At 37.8% G+C, this 20,356-nt stretch overlaps 2 protein-coding genes across 24 annotated transcripts in view; one reads left to right on the plus strand and one right to left on the minus strand.

Annotated features, from left to right (window-relative positions):
- Positions 1–17,078, plus strand: part of picalma (phosphatidylinositol binding clathrin assembly protein a) — a 33,513-nt gene extending 16,435 nt beyond the window's left edge. For 2 of the 23 annotated variants that reach the window (XM_043250093.1, XM_043250111.1), the window contains 16 exons: positions 129–214; positions 845–968; positions 1,068–1,207; positions 2,685–2,782; positions 4,228–4,380; positions 5,535–5,618; positions 5,890–5,970; positions 6,958–7,065; positions 7,972–8,088; positions 8,302–8,332; positions 8,420–8,519; positions 9,076–9,099; positions 11,111–11,170; positions 12,886–12,990; positions 14,074–14,177; positions 15,668–17,078. In XM_043250093.1, coding sequence (XP_043106028.1) covers positions 129–214; positions 845–968; positions 1,068–1,207; positions 2,685–2,782; positions 4,228–4,380; positions 5,535–5,618; positions 5,890–5,970; positions 6,958–7,065; positions 7,972–8,088; positions 8,302–8,332; positions 8,420–8,519; positions 9,076–9,099; positions 11,111–11,170; positions 12,886–12,990; positions 14,074–14,166 — 1,404 coding nt within the window. In that variant the 3' untranslated portion in view covers positions 14,167–14,177; positions 15,668–17,078. Of the gene's footprint in view, positions 1–128; positions 215–844; positions 969–1,067; positions 1,208–2,684; positions 2,783–4,227; positions 4,381–5,534; positions 5,619–5,889; positions 5,971–6,957; positions 7,066–7,959; positions 8,089–8,301; positions 8,333–8,419; positions 8,520–9,075; positions 9,100–11,110; positions 11,171–12,885; positions 12,991–14,073; positions 14,178–15,667 lie in introns of all 23 variants that reach the window. The other 21 variants (XM_043250090.1, XM_043250092.1, XM_043250096.1 and 18 more) reach the window with 15 other exon arrangements.
- The window catches only part of ccdc83 (coiled-coil domain containing 83), a 4,264-nt gene continuing 662 nt past the window's right edge, over positions 16,755–20,356 (minus strand). The window contains 6 exon segments of the mRNA XM_043250114.1: positions 16,755–17,547; positions 17,936–18,072; positions 18,848–19,034; positions 19,119–19,181; positions 19,260–19,351; positions 19,571–19,738. Coding sequence (XP_043106049.1) covers positions 17,314–17,547; positions 17,936–18,072; positions 18,848–19,034; positions 19,119–19,181; positions 19,260–19,351; positions 19,571–19,738 — 881 coding nt within the window. The 3' untranslated portion in view covers positions 16,755–17,313.

The raw sequence follows: 20,356 nt of genomic DNA on the forward strand, positions 1-20,356 counted from the left end.
TTTTTAAGATTGAGTAGTTAATAGTGCCCCTAATCAAATCAATCACCAATATGTGTTATATATGTGTGTGTATTTGTGTTCCGAGTTTGTGTGTATTTGCCTGTAAGCTAATTTTTCCAAACCTCCAGGCCCCCAGTAGCCTTCTGGACGCCCTTGAGCAGCATTTGGCTTCATTAGAGGGGAAAAAGGTCAAAGACTCCACGGCCGCCAGCAGGTACAGTGATTTTCATGCAGTTATTTAGAACTTTCTCATTTGCGAGGGGGTTGCTTTTCTCATGCTCTGCATTCAGCAAGTGTGTGTGTGTGTGTGTGTGTGTGTGTGTGTGTGTGTGTGTGTGTGAGAGAGAGGTGATTCAGGAAGTTTCGTGACGGGTTTAAAGTATGGCGCAGCTTTTCTAAGTGAGGGGGATTTTATTTTTAAGAAATCAATACATTACTGCAGTTTAAATGCAAGGCAAAAGTTTGAAATTACATAATTTATTTTTTCCTAAGTTTACATATTTAATCTGTATATATAAGTGTTATAATAAGTATTATCTAAAGGCAGTTAGTTTTTAGTGTCATGTCATTAAAATTTTCTTATTTTATTTAATGTAAAGCCTATTTCTGAAGCAATCAGTGTACTGTGTTGAAGCAAAGTGTAGGAGGAATGTACAGGAATTTGATGACTTGCAGTTTGGATGTAGGCAAAAAAAAAATGCAAGCTTTGCTAACACTGACACTCTTTGCGGAAGTCCAGGGTTCCTGTAGCGGAAGCAGTAAAAATGTGCTGTGTGCTCATGCAGTTAGCGATTTCAATAGTGGCGTGTTTACTACATCAGGTCTTCTGCCTGTCTTTCTACAGGGCCAGTACGCTGTCCAATGCAGTGTCCTCCCTGGCCAACACGGGTATCTCTTTCACCAAAGTCGATGAGAGGGAAAAGCAGGCAGCTCTGGATGAGGAGCAGGCTCGATTAAAAGCACTTAAGGTGCGTCACGGCCACCTGTGAAAGAGTAGAGTTAGAAAGCTCATTAAATTGGATCATATTCAATTAGCAATGTAATTAACAAGGTTCTGCTTGCATCAGGAACAGCGTCTAAAGGAACTGTCCAAGAAGCCCTCCACATCCTCCACAACCGCTGCGTCTCCCGTTTCTACAGCGACGGGCACCATCAGTTCCACCCCAGCCATTGACCTGTTCTCCACACCCAGTAGCTTCAATAACAGGTAATCATTTTATATATGCATTCTTAAAAAAGTGGTCGGTTTTTGAAAGAAATAAATGATTAATCCAAGACACATTTAATTGATCAAAAGTGACAGTAAAACATTTTGTGATGTTACCAAAAATTACGTTTCAACGAAATGCTGCTATTTAAAGTTTTCTCTTTAAATCGAAGAATCCTTCAACCAAAATATAGCATTGCTATATGGCCTTTTTTTGTGTGTGTGTGTTAAACATTGATGATAATGGGAAATTACTCTGCATATTAGAATTACTTCTAAAAGATCATGTGCCGACGAAGATTGGAGTAATGGCTTCTGAAAATTTAGCTTTTGCCATCACGGGATTAAAAATTGCATTTTTAAAATCTTTTTTTTTTTTTATTTAAGCGTTTCATAATATTACAATATATTCTTGTTTTAGTGTACTTTTTATGTAAAATTCATTAATTAAAAATGCCTGGTATTGTGGAAAACGTGTTATATAAAATATTACACATTTTAATATTTTTATGTACAATATTTTTTATTTATTTCTTAATTATTTATTCCTGGATATTTATTACCATCATGCCTTACTTGCAAAACTAAAATGTCTGTGAAGTCTAGTGTAGTTCTGAAATGTCTTTTTATAACGTTTTTAAATTGCATACCTTGTGTAATTTATTCTGAGATCTCCGTGATGCTGGTATAGTGAATAAATTAATCAAAATGTGCCAGATTATGTGATATTGTAAATACAATTTTATGTTGATTTTTAAATGACAGCAAGGTTCAAATGCTTTTCAGCCGTTTCGATTGTGTGGGCAGAACTAATTGCTCTATATATGATGATTAATCCCACAGTCTCTTTATTCTGATGCTACATGGCTGGTAGTGATTATTTTCCAATTGGTGCATGAGTGCACATGTGCAATTGTTTGGCATCAATCTTCAGCTTTTAACGTTTTATATTAGGGCTCTATGCAGTACTACGCAATGACCGCGATTTACGTTACAGGCATTTTTTTTTTGTTTCTTTTGTTTTTTTTTTTTTTTTTACATCCTAGGAGTAACTGGGACATGTGTTTATTAATGATGCTAAGACGAGCATCACTATTACTATTACACTTGTAGCTAGGGGTTTGTTCAAATCAGATTAATGTCTTGTCCTGAGACTGTGCGGCTTTGTGTTTTTGTTTTGTTTTTTAGTTTTTTTTCAAATCTGTTCAAAATCAGACTGGTTCTCTTGTTTACACTAAAAGTGTGTGAATTCCTGCCTGGACAGGATTTGGCTGTGAAGAAGGTATTGATTGCATGCGAATTTCCCCTAACTCCCTTTGTCTCCACTTTAAGCACTTCAAATCAGCATGCCAAGTTTGTCTTTGCCATATAACTGTGAAATGCTTGGCCCTTAGACTGCCGTTTTATGGAAGACATTAATGCAGTTCCTCTGTGTGTGTGTGTGTCTGTGTTTGTCTTGGTGCGTGTCTGGCTCCAGTACTCCGAAGGTGCCGAGCGATCTTTTGGACCTGCAGCCTGCGTTCCAGCCCTCCCTGCCTCTCTCCACCGGCCTGCCTTTAGCCAACACATGGGGAGGTGAGCGCTCCACTCCACAGGAACTCACGCATTTGCATTAATATGCATCTGATTGAAATGGAGCTTATATCAACACTATCTTCTCCTCCGTAATCAAAACTTTATGCAACGAAAGTTCACAATACTATCCATGGTCTTATTGCATGCGTTTCATTTGTCTAAACATCTAATCTGTAAAGTCAGATAAATGGGAGTCTAATTTTTATCTGAAAGTGCTGATAGGGTGAGTAACTTGATATTTAACGTGGCAGAAATTATATCATATTGGTTTCCGATATTAGTCAGGCAGAACCATAAAAAGCCCGCAGCTTTCTGTGTTTATTGAATTATACTGCATAAAACACACTCAGCAACCTTCACAGATGTATTACCTTGAAGCTCTTTTGAAGTACGCTATGCACTGGCCTACACCTCTGCTGTCATATCCTAGCCATTTTAAAGAATAACTCGCCTAAACACGATAATTCTGCAATCATTTAGTCATCTTTACGTCGTTCCGAGTTCACATGAGTTTCATTCTTTTGTGGAATTTGCGACACTTCTTCATATTATTGAAGGAAATGAAAACTGGGGCTGTCATAATCCGAACTGATCCAAAAAAACCTCATAAAAGGGAATCATTTCGACTGCTGGAATACGTTCCAAGTCTTGAAACGACATGTGTGAGTAAATGACAGAATTGATTTTAGGGTGAACTAATCCTTCAAAATTAATTTAACATGTTCATAGTGGAAATGAAGGGGAGAGGTATACTGAGATGTTTAGAGTCTGAAAAATTATATTAAGAAATGTGACATCAAATAAAACCCCTCTTTTCTTTTTTTTTTTCTTTTTTTAATATAAATTAAAATATATATTTTAGTAGATAACACAAAGATGGCAACTTTCAAGTTATAATTAAATAATAGTATTTTAAAATATTGCATGTGTATCTTTTTTTTTTTTTTTGAATAAATATTTTTTCAAATAAGGTTAAAGTTCATAGACCCTAGGATTATGCACTGCAATTTTTTTTTTTTTGTTGTTGTTTAAAGGTCTACAATAAAACCAATTATTAGTAGCAATGACATGTTTTGTATATAAATATTAATTCAATGTGTATAAAACATATTAATTTAAATATTTAAATTCTAGAACTTTAAAGCTTTATTTTAAAAAGACGTTTACTGAAATTTAAGCATATACATGAGGAATTTTAACGTTTCTCACTATTCAAAGGATCATTCATATCCATTTAGGTTGAACGCACAATCTGTTGCATATTCATTTCATTCCATGTCGGATGTCTCATTCAGTCTAGTGCAATTGTAGTTTATTTACATCTGAAGTCTAGACCAAACAGACTCCACCTCATTTGTCTGTTAGCCTCTGTTTGCATGCTTTCTCTGTCTCTCTCTAACCTTTTCCTGTTATGTTCTGTTTCTGTCTTGTCTTTGGCCGTGTAGATCCTTTCACGTCTACAGAGGCTCTTGACGACTCCATTCCAAACTTAAATCCTTTCCTTACAAAAGCAGTTGTTGATCCTGTCCATCTGCCTGTTGTGTCTTCAGATGCTGTTAGTTTTTCTTCTAGGACACCCAGTCATGAAATGTTCGGTGGTAAACTGCTGTTCTTTTCTCTCATGTCGTGCACTGTTTGCTTTCTTTCGCCTGCTGTGTGCCGGTCTGTTTTCCCTCTACTCTAATTTTTGTCCTGAATGCTCCACCGCATCAAGTGTACAAAGACCCACTGGGCAGAACTGCCGTGACCCGAGTAACCTTTGAAGTATCTGATACTTGTGTCTCAAGTTCATACCGGCTGTGCACTCAAAACCTAATAAGATGCCTACATGGACAGTTCAGTTTTTTAATACTAGCTTAATGCATAATGCACATTTATATCCTGAATAACACCTATATATTAAAATGTAATACTTGTATTTTAATTTATTTAAATAGCATTTGTTATACAGCATAACATTTTATTTAAAATTTGTAATTTTCCTTATAGTAACACTGTAATGTTACCATTTAAGGCATTAATATGTGTGTACTTTAAGTAATAATAAACATGCATTATTTTAGTATCATGCATGCTAATAACAAATACTTAAGTTAAAATCTCAACTACTTTGGCAACACAAGGTCGGGTCGAGTACATTGCGGGATACAGAGATCCTCGAACTTGTCATACTATGCAGTATAAATGTAAAAAGTATAATAGTATGCTATTCTGAACACAGCCTAGGTTTTGAAACACTGCATGTGTGTTTGTGTGTCTTTCTATGATTGTGTAAAAGCAATAAAGGAAGTCTAGCTTCTGTGAGTTTGTTCCACACTAGGGACTTTATTTATTATGTTCTCGGAGCGAACAATAACATATTTGAGTAAGTGACGGACAGATGGTTTGTTGCTACTGTAAAGAGTGTTTGTGTTTGTACAGCTGTATTATGGCGAGTTGGCTTTTGTGAGTTGGTCTAATATCAATACAAGCGAGAATGGCTGTTATCAAGTACAAATTAGCGGAGTTATTTGAGTTTGGTGGTCTTTTTTTACCCACGCCATACAACATTTAATTGCTTTTTGGTGGTTTTCTGAAGGTCTGCAAGATGGTCTCTGGGCCACCTTACTTAAATAATTGCTTGGTTGTGCTTTGCTGTTTTTCTTGGATTTTATTTTCCTTTTACCCTTTGTTTCGTTTAAGTTTTCCCATCCTTAGAGTGTTAAGTTTTAAAGTTTTTCCCAAATGTCAATTTCATTTCTTGGTTCTCCAGATAATTACAATCCCTTTATTGATTCGAGCTGTTCCGTTGCGTCCCCCGTCGAGCCCTCTGCTCGGATGGGCTGCTTCCTCTCAGGTACAGACGTCCCAGTGCGATGTATGTTTTCTGACCTCAGGAAACATAATGGCGTTACCCCATGGTTTCCCCTCTGAGTGCTTTTAACCCCTAATTACTCTTAGTACCTTTTTATTCGTTTTTTTTTTTTAATTTTGTTTTAATTCCACTTGATCATAGAGTATGCAGTCTGTATATCTTCCCTCCCTGCTATTATTTTTCAGAATTTTGTCTCTCTTCACTAATTTTCTCATTTCTGGTTTCCTGTGCTTTTTGTTTATGGGTCTTTCAGACTCGTTCTGCTCTCCGGCTGCCTACCCTAACACTCCTCTCTTCCACTCTGAGCCCTCCGCTGTAGCTGGACTATTCGGAGGTTAGTGCAGACCCTCCAGCTTGTTTCTTTCTTCATGTGTCCTTCAGCTGTCTTCCCCTTTCTTTCCTTTGGCAGGTGCACTTTTGTTGAGCTGGTAAGAACAGGTCAAATCAATTCAGACATTTGGCTTGCAGTTTAAGTTGGAAACCTGTGTTTTCAGCTTTCATTCTTAATGTTTTTATGTATTTATTTTTTGTAAATGGTATTGTCATCTGAATAATTTACATCAGCATAATTAATTATGAAAGGCTAATGTAAATGCCAAATGTGTTAAATGTATGTGTGTGCAATATGTTAATGTATTACATTATATATGTATGTGTGCTCCTGAATTAATAGGAAAAAAAATGTATGTGTGTGTGTTATATACAAATAACCTTATGTATTAGGGCTGCACAATTTATTGAAAACAAACAAAAATATCAATACTAATTTGTAATAGTTTTAGTAAACAATAATATTCCATACTAGATTAATATATGCAAAGTATGTGTTTAACTTGCAGAATAAACATGAAAATTTAAATAATCTAAATAAATATTCTAACCCTGACCATATTTTTTACTTTGTTACTTTACCTCAAATGGCTTATACTAGGACACTAGGTGAAACTTTACTGGTATATTGAAGAAGTGGAATGAAATTAAAAACTTTTATCTGACAGGATAAGTTGGCATGATACAGCAGATGTGGTTGTTGGTTGAACTTACATGACTGCCTTTCTACAAACATGTTGTGGGAAGTATGAGTCAGTTGCCGTGGGCTAACCCAGTCAAACAGCTGACATTTTTGGAAGTCTGTGGACTGCGACGGAATTGATCCATTTAAATTAATGATGGCAATTACGCATCATACGTGAACAGGAAGAAAACATTAACCACCGTTTTGAGATTGCTGTTCTCTGGCATTCCTCAGACATGTGTAGGTGAACCAGTGGGGTTTTTTTTTTTTTTTTTTTTAGGTCTGACCTTATTTTCTTCAACACAGGGTTCTCTGCACCTCCCGCCACCCAGCCTCCCAGTTCGACAGGCCTTAATGTCGACTTCGACTCTGTATTCGGCAATAAGTCGGCCGCCAACAGCACAGACTCAGCCGGTAAGAGAGAAGTTAACCCAGTTGCTGTAAATCACTCACTGCTTTTCCCCACACACGATGCTTCACCTCCATCTCACTGCTGAAGGTCAATGTGTATTGGGGAGTAGTTCACTGGACCATGCTTAAGCTGACAAAGGCAAACTAGCATGTGAAAATGGTTATATGACCACTTTTGCTCATCTAGAAGTTTGCTGTGGTAATAGATCATAATGTGTTGTTTAAAGGCTTGATCTCTTTTGTGCAGTGTTCTAAATACTGCATGTTTTTAAACACGCACATCACACTTTCTCATTAAACCTTAAAGCATTGATTTGCTTGAATCTTGGTTTCATTGGATCTAATTTGAACCCTTGATTGGTTTAAAATCAGCGTGTCTTATGTTGGAGATATGTCTTAAGGTTATGTCTTAGCGCTCTAAAACATTTAGCCAAGGATGTCCCAGGTTTGGATCCAGCTTTTAAATTGAAAAATCACTGTCCCGCTTCATATTGGTCTTATTCCAATGGGGAGGTTGTTTTTAAAATCTATCCATTTTCCATGGTACACAACAGAAGTTGAATTGACTTTCTAAGCGAGCCCATGTCGTGTAAGAGAAGACCACTATAAGTTGCGCAGTCATGATTTGAGATGTTCCTCATTCTGTCCTCTTTCTCTCCTCTCACTGTGTGGTTTGATCTATTTGGGCCGCTGGCTTTGCATGGCACTGCATGTCTGGGTGAGTTGACTTCACAAGATTTTTAGATTTTACCCACATTCTTTCACTTTCGGTCCGTCACCGTTTGCTTCGAGGGCGGCTGCCTCTCGCTCCACCCAAGCTAATTGCGCTCTTTCTGTTTGTGTGTGTTGTCCGCGTCTTTTTTCCCTCTACCATTCCCTCTCCTCTGTTTGTTTAAGATGATATTTTAGGTGGCATCCTGAAACCCACAGTGGCCTCTCCCAACCAGGGCCTAACGCCCAGCGCCCAACAGCCAGGCAAACTGGTTTCCGATGACTTGGATTCCTCCCTTGCCAACCTTGTGGGAAGTAAGTATCCCGCTCTTGATATATTATACAAACTTTCTGCTGTATTAGGACTACATGATTGATTAATTCCAAACTGTGCAGCCCTACTCACTATTCTGGTACTAATAATTAGGAACAGGAAATGTAGTTTTATTTATGGATTTGGGATCCTATGAAAGTGAATTTAGTAAGCATTTCATAATGGCCTCACCTTCTTTTCTTTTTTTCTTCCAGATCTCGGTATTGGAAATGGAACAGCAAAGAAGTATGATCATTTGCCACTCGTCTCAATCCAAACTCATAGTTCTCTTCAAACTCGGTGATCATGGTTGTTTCTTCTGTTCCTCCTCAGTGACATTCATTGGAGTCAACCTGGTGAAAAGAAGTTGACTGGAGGAACCAACTGGCAACCAAAGACGGCTCCGACCACAACATGGAACCCTGCCACCATGGTGAGGACTACAATATGTGCTTTCTATGTCTCAAATGAAACGAGACTTGTGCTAGAAACAACTGTCATAACCTAATAGACAGACAATAGCTGGAGTTCCTCCACTGATTCTGAAACACGTGGCTCTGTTCCAAACCCTAATGAGCTGCCTGACTGTCTGTTGTCTAGATGAGCAGCTACCTTATAAGACTGTGTCATGAGTGACTGAATTGAAAAGCTGTACATTAGCAAATGTTTCATGTGTCCAAAACAGCATCCCTATACAGACACACAAATATGAAATTGATTCTATTTTATACTCTGGAGTACTAAATAAATATATATTTACATATATTTTTTTTATGGCTGCTGTCCTATAAAATGTTGCCTAGGTAGGCAGCACACTAGCATTTGGAACAGAGCTGTAATTCACTCTCAAAAACAGCTGGAATGTATTGTCCTGTCTTTGTTTACAATGTGTTTTGTGTGAGCTCACAATGTGAGATGTTGCTGTGTTGAATGCCCTCTAATTGTGTTTGTTGCGTTGTGTAACCATTCTCGTCCAACGGGATAAACAGAATGGCATGCTTTTCCCACAATACGTAAGTCAAAACGTTGAGTTGAACCATTCTCTGAAACGCATGAGATTATTAACCCCACCTCCTTTGCTTTGGTCACAGTTTATGACTTTTTTGTGTGTTTGAGTGACCAAAAAGTGCACTGAAACCCATGAGCTGATCTAACCAGATGCTATCTCGGCATGGCTGACAGCTCTCTACCTCCTCTACCCTTTCTTCTCATCGGATTCATTTGTTTATCGCCATCAGCAAACAACTGTAGTCATCTTGCTGTTAATCAATGGGCTAGTGTTTCCAGCCGAGGGTTTACCGGACAATGTACAAAGTCCATTAAAGTAGGTAATCAAACAGTTTGAGTCATGCCTTGGTAAACATTCAGATGGAAACACTTCCACCGGAGAGTTCGTTCTTTCTTAAACGGGATATGCTGAGCCGGATTGATCAGTACATCGGCATGATTTAGTCATATTTATTCCTACAAAGTTGTTTGTGCTTGTCAAACGTTTCTGTAGGTGCTATGTTTCTTCGAAGATTACCGTACGACTGAGCTGTTTGCTCACCCAAGCTAGATGTTTTCAGAGTACCTTTTGTATCTTAATGAGATTGAGAGTCTACAAACATGTTTATCTTGAGGTTCATTACAGCCTGTTCTGATTTAGTGGTATGTACACAGGAAAACACACAATTTTGTGTTTCATATCAGGCTGTAAATTGAATGCATTTTATGAAAACATAATAATTTAAAGCCCTAAATAGGACAAAATGTTCAGGTCATTTATAAAAATTTTCAATGTGCTTCACTGCTCAAAAGCTTCATTGGTAAGAATATAGCAGGATTATTATAGCAGGATGGAATCTGATTGGTTGTCAGTGTTTGCATCACTCTATCAGCTGGAAAAAAATCATTCTGAAAGTGATTCCATTGAAACGGTTTCTCTGTGCCTATCGGAACGGGGCTTTGGTGCGTTCAAGTCGTGTCGGTTACATCGTATTTACTCCACCACAAGATATTATAGTATGAGAATGTATAATGATTTAGTATACATCACTAATAAATTGAATAAAAAGAGAAAAAAAACAAAAACGTGACACATTCTCGATTCAATATTTTGTAGATGTAGAGTTTTAAAGAACCAGAGACTTTAATGATTCTGGCATTGTAATAACAATTTTTTTTTTTTTTTACTGTCCCAGGAGGACTTGAACACAGCACTTTACACTAGCCTTCAAATATGCTGATTTGCTTACTGTTATTTATCTTGAAAACAATCATGCAATTTTTTTTCCAGGATTTCTTGATGAAGAACAAAAGAACCAGCATTTATTTAAACAGTTACTTATATCAGTCACAGTTATAGTCTATATACCAGTACAATAAGGAGTGCTGTGACGTCAAACTTTCTCATAGTTAAAGGGTAAATGCCCTCAGTTCGTGTTCTGTAAAAATGTTTATTGGTCACAGCCACTCTGCTGAATTTAGGAGGCCATTCAGAGTCAGTCACACGTTTCAGTGGTGCACAAGTGGAAATAAAAGTGTGTCTGTGGCTACCGAAAGCCGTACTGAGAATCTCACAGCTCCCTCACAAAGAGCTTCTCTCTTCCACCAGAACCCTGCACCTGCAACTAATCACTCTGCCTTCAAAGAGGACACACACACACACAGTTTCTCGCTCTCTTCCTCTTTATCTCCTTGCCTATATTCCTGTTTTGATGCTCTGGTTGGAGTGTGTAAAGACATCTCTAATGTTTCGCAGATGTGAGCTGCTCTCTGTGAAGAAAACAAAAAAACTAAAAGAAAAGTATCTTTTGCAAATTAATTTCAAAAAAAGCGTTCTGCTAGGCTACAAAGTTGCCTTTGTTCGGTGTGTGTAAACATGGAAACTGAGATGGCACGTCTGGGGTAGTTGTGATCTCATTGCTGCTCGAGTGGAAAATTCTCACTTAAGGTGTTCAGAAGAATCGTCCTTTCATGCTTAAAAGCACATGATGTTTTACCTGCGGTATTTCTGCACTAATGCTGAACGTGTCCTCCTAGGCTCCTTCTGTCATGGCCTTCCCTGCAACGACGCCCACAGGAATGATGGGATACCCAATGGTAAGTGCAAACTGGGGATTTGTGCATTACTCACTCCATCAGTGTCAGAAGTATTAGCTTTTCAACTCCTGTATGTGGAAAGGCTGCAGTCATGCTGTCAGTCCCCACCGGAGCAGTGTGGGTGTTCAGAATAATGTGAAAGGCTCTCTAGAGTCCGAAGCACCTCTTCATTGAGCTTAGGGCAACATTTAGATTTTTTTTTTTTTTGCTCGCTCTTTCTTTGTTTTATTCATCACACTAACATATTTCTTCTCCATTAGACCCTAATTAAGAAAAAAAGTTGCATGATGTTTTTTTTTTTTCTTCTTTTTTTTCCTAGTGTAAAGGTCTTTGCACACTAAGAGGGAAATTCTTGTCTTTATGTCATCCACGTTTACACATTTTCTTTAACTTTCGTCTGTCATTTAAAAAATATATATATATATTATTCAGACCAGGTTTGACTTTTCAACGTTCTGCTTTTTTGCATCCATTACAAGCATTATATAGGAAAGGTGACCAATATGGAAAAAAAAACAAACAAAAAAAGTCAAACATCTTAAAGGTTCCCTGAAGTGCCTTGAAACATTATTCGTTATTCTATGTGGTGACATAATTTCAAATGAAACTGGGCATGACATATTGAGCAATCAGCTAGAGTGTGTTCATCATTTGGAAGGACATAATATTGTGATGTAGCACCTTATTTTTATCATAATAACATTGTTTTATTTAAAAGATTAATGCTTTTTTTTTTTTTAAGTTATTTAAAGAGGACTCACATTGTCGTACATTTTACCTTTTATAATTTAATCTTTTTTTTTTTTTTTTTTTTTTTTTGGACATATTTTTAAATCCTTTAGCGCCTAATAATAATAATATAAAAATACATTTATTAGTAAATGTATTTTTATTATTCAGTTGTTGTTCTTTATTATTATTATTATTATTATTATTATTATTATTATTAGAGGAAAAATATTACAGATGCAATTACATAAGTACATAGTTGTTATGGCCACTTAATAGAAATTGGAACCTAAATTATAATTAGAAACTTTAATATTGTAATACTTTAATACACAATTTGTCATAATGAAAATTTTTGTCTTTAATTAAAATTCAGTTGAGTAGCACAGAAGCATTCTATAAGCACATAATCAAAGTCTTAAGTCCTTCAGCCATCTTTTAGAGCTTTACCGTATGCTCAGTAGAGCCCAGTAATAGAGGTTGAGTAAGCCATACAGGTGATGTCAGCGCAGGCTGTGGTTAATGGCTTAAAGAGAGGATGGCGTTCTCTAAATGACGCTTTTCAACAGCATCCGCACTTACATAACTGCTATTATGACTCATCCATTTTGGATCCTCCAGTCCAATTCTTGCATGTACCTAAGCTTTTCTTTTCTTTTTTTTTTTTTAAGAATAACTTTTCAAAAAATATGAGTTGCTCCAAAAACAAAAGAGGACATTTCTGTGTGTAGCTTTTCCTTCTGCTGTGAGCTCAGGTGGAGTTAAACCGTAACACCAGTCGACTAAATGAGAACTGTGCATTCAGACTGGCTCACATTCCTCTTTGCTGAGTTTCAGCACTTTCAAACAAAATATGATACGATGTCAACAGAGGAACTTCACAAGCCATTGGCATTTAAATTTTCGCTGTGTCCCAAACGGCTGTGAAAAGCATCATGCATTCCTTACTTGGTTATTCTTTCATCTTTGGTTTTATTCCTTTCTAGCCCCCTCAAATGGGCTCCATGGCTATGATGACCCAGCCTACAATGATGTACACTCAGCCTGTGATGCGTCCGGCCAATCCCTTCGGCCCGGTCTCAGGGGCACAGGTATGATCTCGCACACAATGAGGTTACAAATCAATTCACCCTCAAACAATCAAGTTTAGAAGTCTTAAGGTCTGGTCACCTGTTAAGCGAAAGTTCACAGATTTTTAATAATGGCCAACAGGAAGTTCTCTTTTGGTCGACAAAATTTTGCTAATGTGACAATGCCTTAAAGCCCTGATATGCGGAGAAAAAACTGAAATGACTTCATCTTTGCCCCCGTGAGCTACTGTACCACAGATATATCTGCACCTGTATGATCAGTTAACTCCTACAAAGAAATTCACAACCCTGAGTTAGGCAAAAAGCGATGTAGAGAAACACAAGATATAAGTTTTCCAAAGCTATGAAAAGAATGAAAAGGTAGCAAGCAAATCAGTGTTGTTCTTCTTCCTTCAAAGCGAATTAAAAAAGGTATACAATAAATAAACCTTTGTTTATTTATCAAACGTATGGGTCACAAGTCATGTTTACATTAATGTAAGGTTTACATCAGAATGTTCGGAAACGGTATATCTCTCTTTTCGAACTTCTTTTTTTCAAGTATATCTGGGCCTTTTAATCCAATCAGATTTGTCCTTTTTAGAGCACGTTAGCATCCGTAGGTCTCTGCTTTTTGATAAATGTTTTTGCATTGATCCAGCTTCATGATTCTTCTTGTAATAGAGCCATCCGCTCAACCCTGACTGGTCGCGCTCTATTCTAGAAGTAGCTCCATTCAGAATGCGCTCACCTTCATGTGCCATCGCAGCGCAGTTCTGAATATGAAAGCTAGCATTGTGGCCTTCACACATCTCTGGGGGAGGATATGTATTCCACACCGCACCGAATTCTCAGCTTGAAATACATATCGTGCCCCCCTCCGCCACCCCTGCTTCATTTCTGCAGTAGTGTTAGCACAAGAAATTGGTACCATCCCGCAGCCTTGTAGAACGAGAAGGACTGGCTCTCTTTTTCTTGAACCTCTCTGTTATTCTCTAGCCTGTGTGGCTCTGAATTGTCCTCGTGAGTGTGTGTGTGTGTGTGTGTCTGTGTTTCCTGGCTGTCCTCGGACCTCTTCAATCTCTCTCGTTCTTTCTGAACTAGCTCTCTACAGCCTCTAGTCCTTCCAGTTCAAGTCCTCTCAGAGCTCCAGGACAGGACCCTTTTGCACAGCTGTCTCTGAAGGATTTCCTTTAGAGCGTCTTTAGGTACAGCATGTCTGCTGTGTGTGTGTGTGATTGATCTACAGGAGCTTCTTGCTTTATAGCAGTGTTTGTGTCATTCTGTTGCAAATGAAACTCTTACCCCCGTATTACTCCATGTGCTGCCAAACTAATGTTTTCTATATACATCAGTATAATGTGATTTGTAACCGTTCAGCTTCAGTAGAGCCAATCTCTTGAAGTTCATTAACCCAAATCACGCATGATATTGTTGTTTTTCCTTATGGTTTAAAGGGGTCATATCACGTGGAATCCTATCTTTTGTAGTCACAGTTTAACTGAAGTACTGTATTAGGACATGTATCCGAGTGTTATGAATTATTTATAAAAAAGAAAAAAAATGTGGGGTTGGACTCTGGTAATTGGATGGAAGCAGAACCGAATGTGAGCTTGTAATAGTTGTAGATAAGGTAAAGTTTCATTTCATGCCATATTTAAACTCCCTCCTAGTCCAAAAACTGTATTTATCGAAGCCAAGCAGCTAAAATGATTCGTTTCGAACTTGGACCATCCAGTCACACTGAAATTTTAAGGAGAAAGATGAATACATGTCGTTATTCCACCAGAATACATAACAAGGTTTTCAAAGATTTAACTCTAGTTGTGGCGCACTGGCACTCCCTGAATTCTTTTGCAAAAATTTTTTTTAAACAAATAATTTTCATAATTTAATTCATCAAATCATTAAATGTGACGTGCTGCATCAGCATGGATTGTTTCATGAATCGGTCTGAAAGAGGCTGATAGCTGCTTCTCAAATTAAAAAGCTTTTGTGCCAGGTATTACTATGCTAAGATAGTAAGCTAAGCTTTTAGCTTGCTAACCAAAGGATATTACACAAAAAAAGACAAATGTCTGGGGCTTTTGCTCATTTCACACGTAAAGGGTAAACGTTAGTTTTGATATGTGCGTTAAGTTTCATCCTTGTCCAGTTTCTGTGCTAATACTCCCTTTAAATTATAATACCTAAAAAAATTTTTAACTACTGTGTCTTATCACGCAAACATTCAACTCAATCATCTAGTCTTGCCATAGCCGCCAGTAGATTGTTTTTGTTTTGTCTTCCGTTTCTTTTAGATCTGTGAATGAGTGATCCCCACCTGTGATTTTAAAAAGTCTGTATAGTACACACTATTTCTAAGCATTGGTTAAGGTTTTCGTACAAATAAAACTTTGGAGAAAATGTGACATGACCCCTTTAAGTCTGAATCCTTTTCATAGTACGTTATCCAGCTTCATGAACTCATCTCATAATTTATTAGCCGCTTTACTGGAAACATTTGCATATTCAGTTCATTTCGTGACACTGCATTACGATGGTCATTCATCCCAAAAAACATTCAAACGTACTGTCCTGGACTTGGTATAGAATGTCATAATGTGTACGTTCATCACAATGTGCCTTTTATATACAAAAACGTTCTGAAATAATAAAACTTGACGATATCAGTAAATGTGCACTTCTCTGATTCCAGATGCAGTTCATGTAGGAGAAGGAGGGTCGAAGCTTCCCAAGAATGAATTACACGGCAAATCTCAAACCTTTAATCTCTCTCCAGTTGGCTTTTCGACTCTTCACGGAGAGTTCTGCCCCAGTACACACCTGTACAGGAATCAGCGGGAGGGTGGGAGGGCTTTATGGGATACGATGGGTGGGGTTGGGAGGGGTTCGGCTCTTGTTGCAGAGAGATGGAGGACACAGCGCTCATTTTGTAATTTGTCGCGCTAAAAGTTATTGTACCGTCTATAACGAAACACGTGGGTGTTGAGAGAGCGCCAGTGCCGGAATGTGGTGGGTTTTCACGCAAACACAGCTTCACTTTTTCCCATGGAATGCAAAAAGAGGGATCAGGGAGGGATTTCTTCTGTCTTTATCCGATCACCAATCAAGCATTACCTGATTTAACCATCACCAATTAGAAATTCTAACATCGGTTTCTATTATTTCTACTTTTTTTATGTTATGACGTTTGCAGTAGACATTCCTTGTGTATTGTCTGTATTTATTTATGATTTACCCACTGAGGACATGAAAGAAATGAATCATCCTTTTTCTTTTTTCTTTTGAACTTTGTCTTTCGAATTATGCATTCATATGGGTATGATTGGTTGTATAATTCGGATTTTGTGTGACTGAATTATAAAAAAAATATATATAATATAAAATTGGGGGGAAAAGGACACCTATAAACTGACCGATACAGCACTAAGTATTCTCAAAAGCAGTTTTATGTCTAGTGCAATTTCTTTGTAGCTCAAACGCTCACCGCCCTCCATTCGTAACGGACATAGGAGTAAATATACAATTCATTATGCCACATAGTCAGTTCTGTGCCCCGGGGAGGGGGGTTAAGCGGGTGGGTGCATTTTCGTGAGAGAGCATTTAGCAAAGCACTACATTTGTGATTCTGCGACATTGCATTTGGGGAAGATCTGTATTGCTTTCTGCTTGGCATGTCATTATTTTACATTTGACAGTTATATGGCTGCCTTTTCAACCTGAATGTGCAGAGTCGCCTTCATTTTCGGGCCATCTGGGAGAAGATCATTTTTGTGTGTGTGTGTGTGTGTGTGTGTGTGTGTGTGTGTGAGAGAATGTGAATGTGAGGAAGAAACGCAGGTTGCTGTCAGTATCGGGATGGGGTCGGTAGTGTCTAGCTGTCCAATAAAGTGACAAAAGGGGGCGCTGTTGATCAGTGCCCTGTGTACATAAACAGGCCCTGTCCAATAGGGAAGTACACAAAAGGTGGTCCGAATATGAGGGCGATTCTATCCATTGATTTAGCATATTTACTGCATCATCCCTGCAGATTATATTTTGTTTATATGACAAAAAAATGAAGCAGAATTTGGGTGATTTTCAAATAAAGTGCAGCTTCCACAGAACTAAGTGTTTGTTATTTTTGGTGTGTATGTATGTATGTATGTATGTATGTGTATATATAAAACAAATCACATAGACATGATGCATAACTTAATTTAATATAATTGTTTATAAATTTTTGGAGTGCTTAAATTGTTTGCTGAATTTCACAGTTGTCATTTACAGAATTATGCCTGCATGAAGCTATCAGTGTATAGGAATTATTCACCATTTGCGTTTTAATTTTTAATCCAACTGCTAAATATCACAGGTGTCGTCTGTGGATTTGTCAGCTTCTCCAGACTGTGAACTTGCCCGTTTAAACTTGCTAAGTATTAGACCTGTTGTAACTGGCCACTTTTCATTTTGCATCAGGTCAAAGGTCATCTCCTCTCCCATATCCACGGGGTCATTTGGAGGTGGGTGCAGGGGGTATGCTTTACCAATCACCCACAGCAGCTTCTGCTCCAGCGAGCCCAGATGCGTCGGCCCCTTCACACAAATGCAGCGTGTTAAGGCGAGTTCCAGTTTGGCTTCACTAACAAGGGCAGAGACTGTTCCCCATCTCTCCTTGTTTCATCTATATTCTAGCCCATGGTGCCTGGGAAAGGCAGTGGGAAAATCACAGACGCTCTTTTTCCACAGACCTTATCTTGCTTATGTGCCACTGAGAGCCTTTTCAAGACTTGCTGCCTTTTGGCAGAGATCCTTTCTGGGTATTTTGCCTGATAATATCTCAAACATAAGCACAGAGGGCTCTTCAGAGGTGGTGTGTCATTAGTGGCTAATCAAAAAAAAAATAATGATTTGTTTGTTTACTGATGCCATCTTCACCCTTAATGTGACTAGGTGGGGTGAACACAGCTAGCATTGTCCTTACCATTAAATCGGTCTGACCTCTGAACATTTCGCTCAAGTCAGGAGGGACGGAAGTTGTTGTGGTCGCTTTGCTGTTCTGCTGAGCCCCTTTCACTTCTGTTAATGGTTGGAGGGGACACCAGGGTCTGTTGACCAGCTCTGAGAAGGAATGGGCATTATGGGAGATTTAATGACAGGTATTTGATGACCAACGTCAATGTAGTACGTGTAGTTGTTAGCTGCTGCACTCAGAGGCCATTAGGTTTAAACTGCTGAGGACATGAAGTTTTGAGCGGTAATGAAAACACAGCTGCCCTGTAATGTATTGTGGGTATAATGACAAGACTTCCTGTACTTTGGGAGCCATTAGTGAGAGCTGAACAGTGCCAGTGGCAGCATTCAGAGTCACCCATCCTTTGTATGACCCACTACCGGGCCATTTTGTAAAGGAAACAATCATGAAACATGATGATTTCATAATTAGACCCAAAACAAAAAGGTTTTCTATGGTCTTTTAGAATAGTAAAATATTAGATAAAATAAAGGTATTACACTTTTTCTGCAAATAAAATCCAGCTATTTTCAGGAGAATGTTAATTGGGAGTTTGTGTGATCTGGAACAATGTGACAATGATAAATAGTTTGCAATTACTAATAAGAGTGAACGTGAACATATATTTTGCTACGAATTAAAAATGATTACTATCCAAATAACAGGGCTTCCTTCACTCTTATTAAACTTAATGGTCCAGCACAAGCAGCCATTATTGAGGGATTTCTCCTAGAGTTTTAGTGTTCAGTATGTCTAGAGTTATAGTGCCATCTATTGGTTATAAAATGTCAATGCAAAATAATTATAAAGCGCCATGTGTTCACTTAAGTCTTTTTTTATTCTTAGACCTAACGCTGCTATTATTAGGGATGTTTGGATTACCTGATGTTTCCTCAGGGCTTATTTTCATTATGTCCCTGTCCATATTGTGAGTGCCATGGGACCCAAGGCAAGCAGATTGTGCAAGAAACTCACTGCCTGGGCTGAGGGAAACAAGATCCAAGATCTCCTCTTCCAACTTCTGGACAGAGGATTCCAGCACTGCAACTTTCTCGGTATATAGGCGAACCTGATATGGACGAGTAGTGGCATTGTGATATCTTTGCACATACAAAAAGACGAACGTAAAACAGAACCTAAAACTTGACCACACCTCTTTTTTTAGCCAGTTGCTTTTATTCTCTAGTCTATTCTGGTTAAGGTTTCTGTATGCTCTCTGAAACAAAGATTGTATGAGTACCTCAAAATGAACATAATATTCACAATTCAGACAACAATAAGGTGTCCACAGTACCTCAAAGGCGAGCTGAATGCCTTCCTTTAAACTCTGTGCTACTTTTTGCTCATTTTCATTAACGGCCGCAACCAGAGACCTCTGAAAATATCCTGGCCATTTTTTAAAAATAAATTCAGACATGTATTTGTGCTGTAGGTTGTGTGCGAACATCCATTATGTAAAATAGCACAATCAGTGTAAATATTTTTTTCTAAAAGAAGCATTTTTACATTATTATTAGTTTTCTGAGTTACTGTAAACCTATGACTCCGACTGTATGGTATTTTATATTTAAAGAAAATAAAAAGCAGAAGATGGACGACACGCACCTGATATCTCCTGAAAAGTCCTTTTTGTTAAGGCAATGTCTTTTTCCAGTTTCTGTATCTTTTGCCGGTCTTTAATGCTGTCCTCATTCTTATACTGAAGCCATGTCTGCTGTTTCTCCTGCAGTTCCTTCACTTGCACCCGCAGCCTTGCAAGCTCACACCGCAGTTCTGTATAAACCACACAAAGGTACAGCAATGCACTTATGTATCATATACCATTAAATTATTCCATACTGTACATGCTGTGGACTATATAACAATTTCTCTGTAGCTTTGTATGATTGATTCACTGGAAAGTCTGCGGCTTGTTAAATTTGTAGATTAATCGTTCAGATCGGTTTTATGAACTGAACCATCGGTTTTATTGAGAAGATCTGATTCTCATGGTGTGTGCACAAAAGCTATCGTACATTGTGAAATTTAAAACTGTAAGTAAAAAAAAAAAAAAAAATTCTAGTGCTGTATACTCTTCTTTCTTTTTTCGGACCATAAATAAAAAAATTATTAACTTCTAAAATTCAGAATTTTATATTAAAATATATCTGCTTGCTTCTACACAATTCTATTAATAAGTTAAATTGGGTGTTTGGTGATATTCACTATTTGAATTATTGAATGAATTCACAATGAATTATTGCTTTAGGCTGAATATAGCATATGGCTCAAGTCATAAGGAATTATTTTATATTAATGTATGGTATTTTTGAATCATTTTTCAAACTCTAAAGATTCAGTCCCCAGTTATATGTGAGTAAACTATTCCCTAACATTATTGCCACTCAAATA

The sequence above is a fragment of the Puntigrus tetrazona genome, chromosome 10, assembly GCF_018831695.1.
Source record: "Puntigrus tetrazona isolate hp1 chromosome 10, ASM1883169v1, whole genome shotgun sequence".
Taxonomy (NCBI): domain Eukaryota; kingdom Metazoa; phylum Chordata; class Actinopteri; order Cypriniformes; family Cyprinidae; genus Puntigrus; species Puntigrus tetrazona.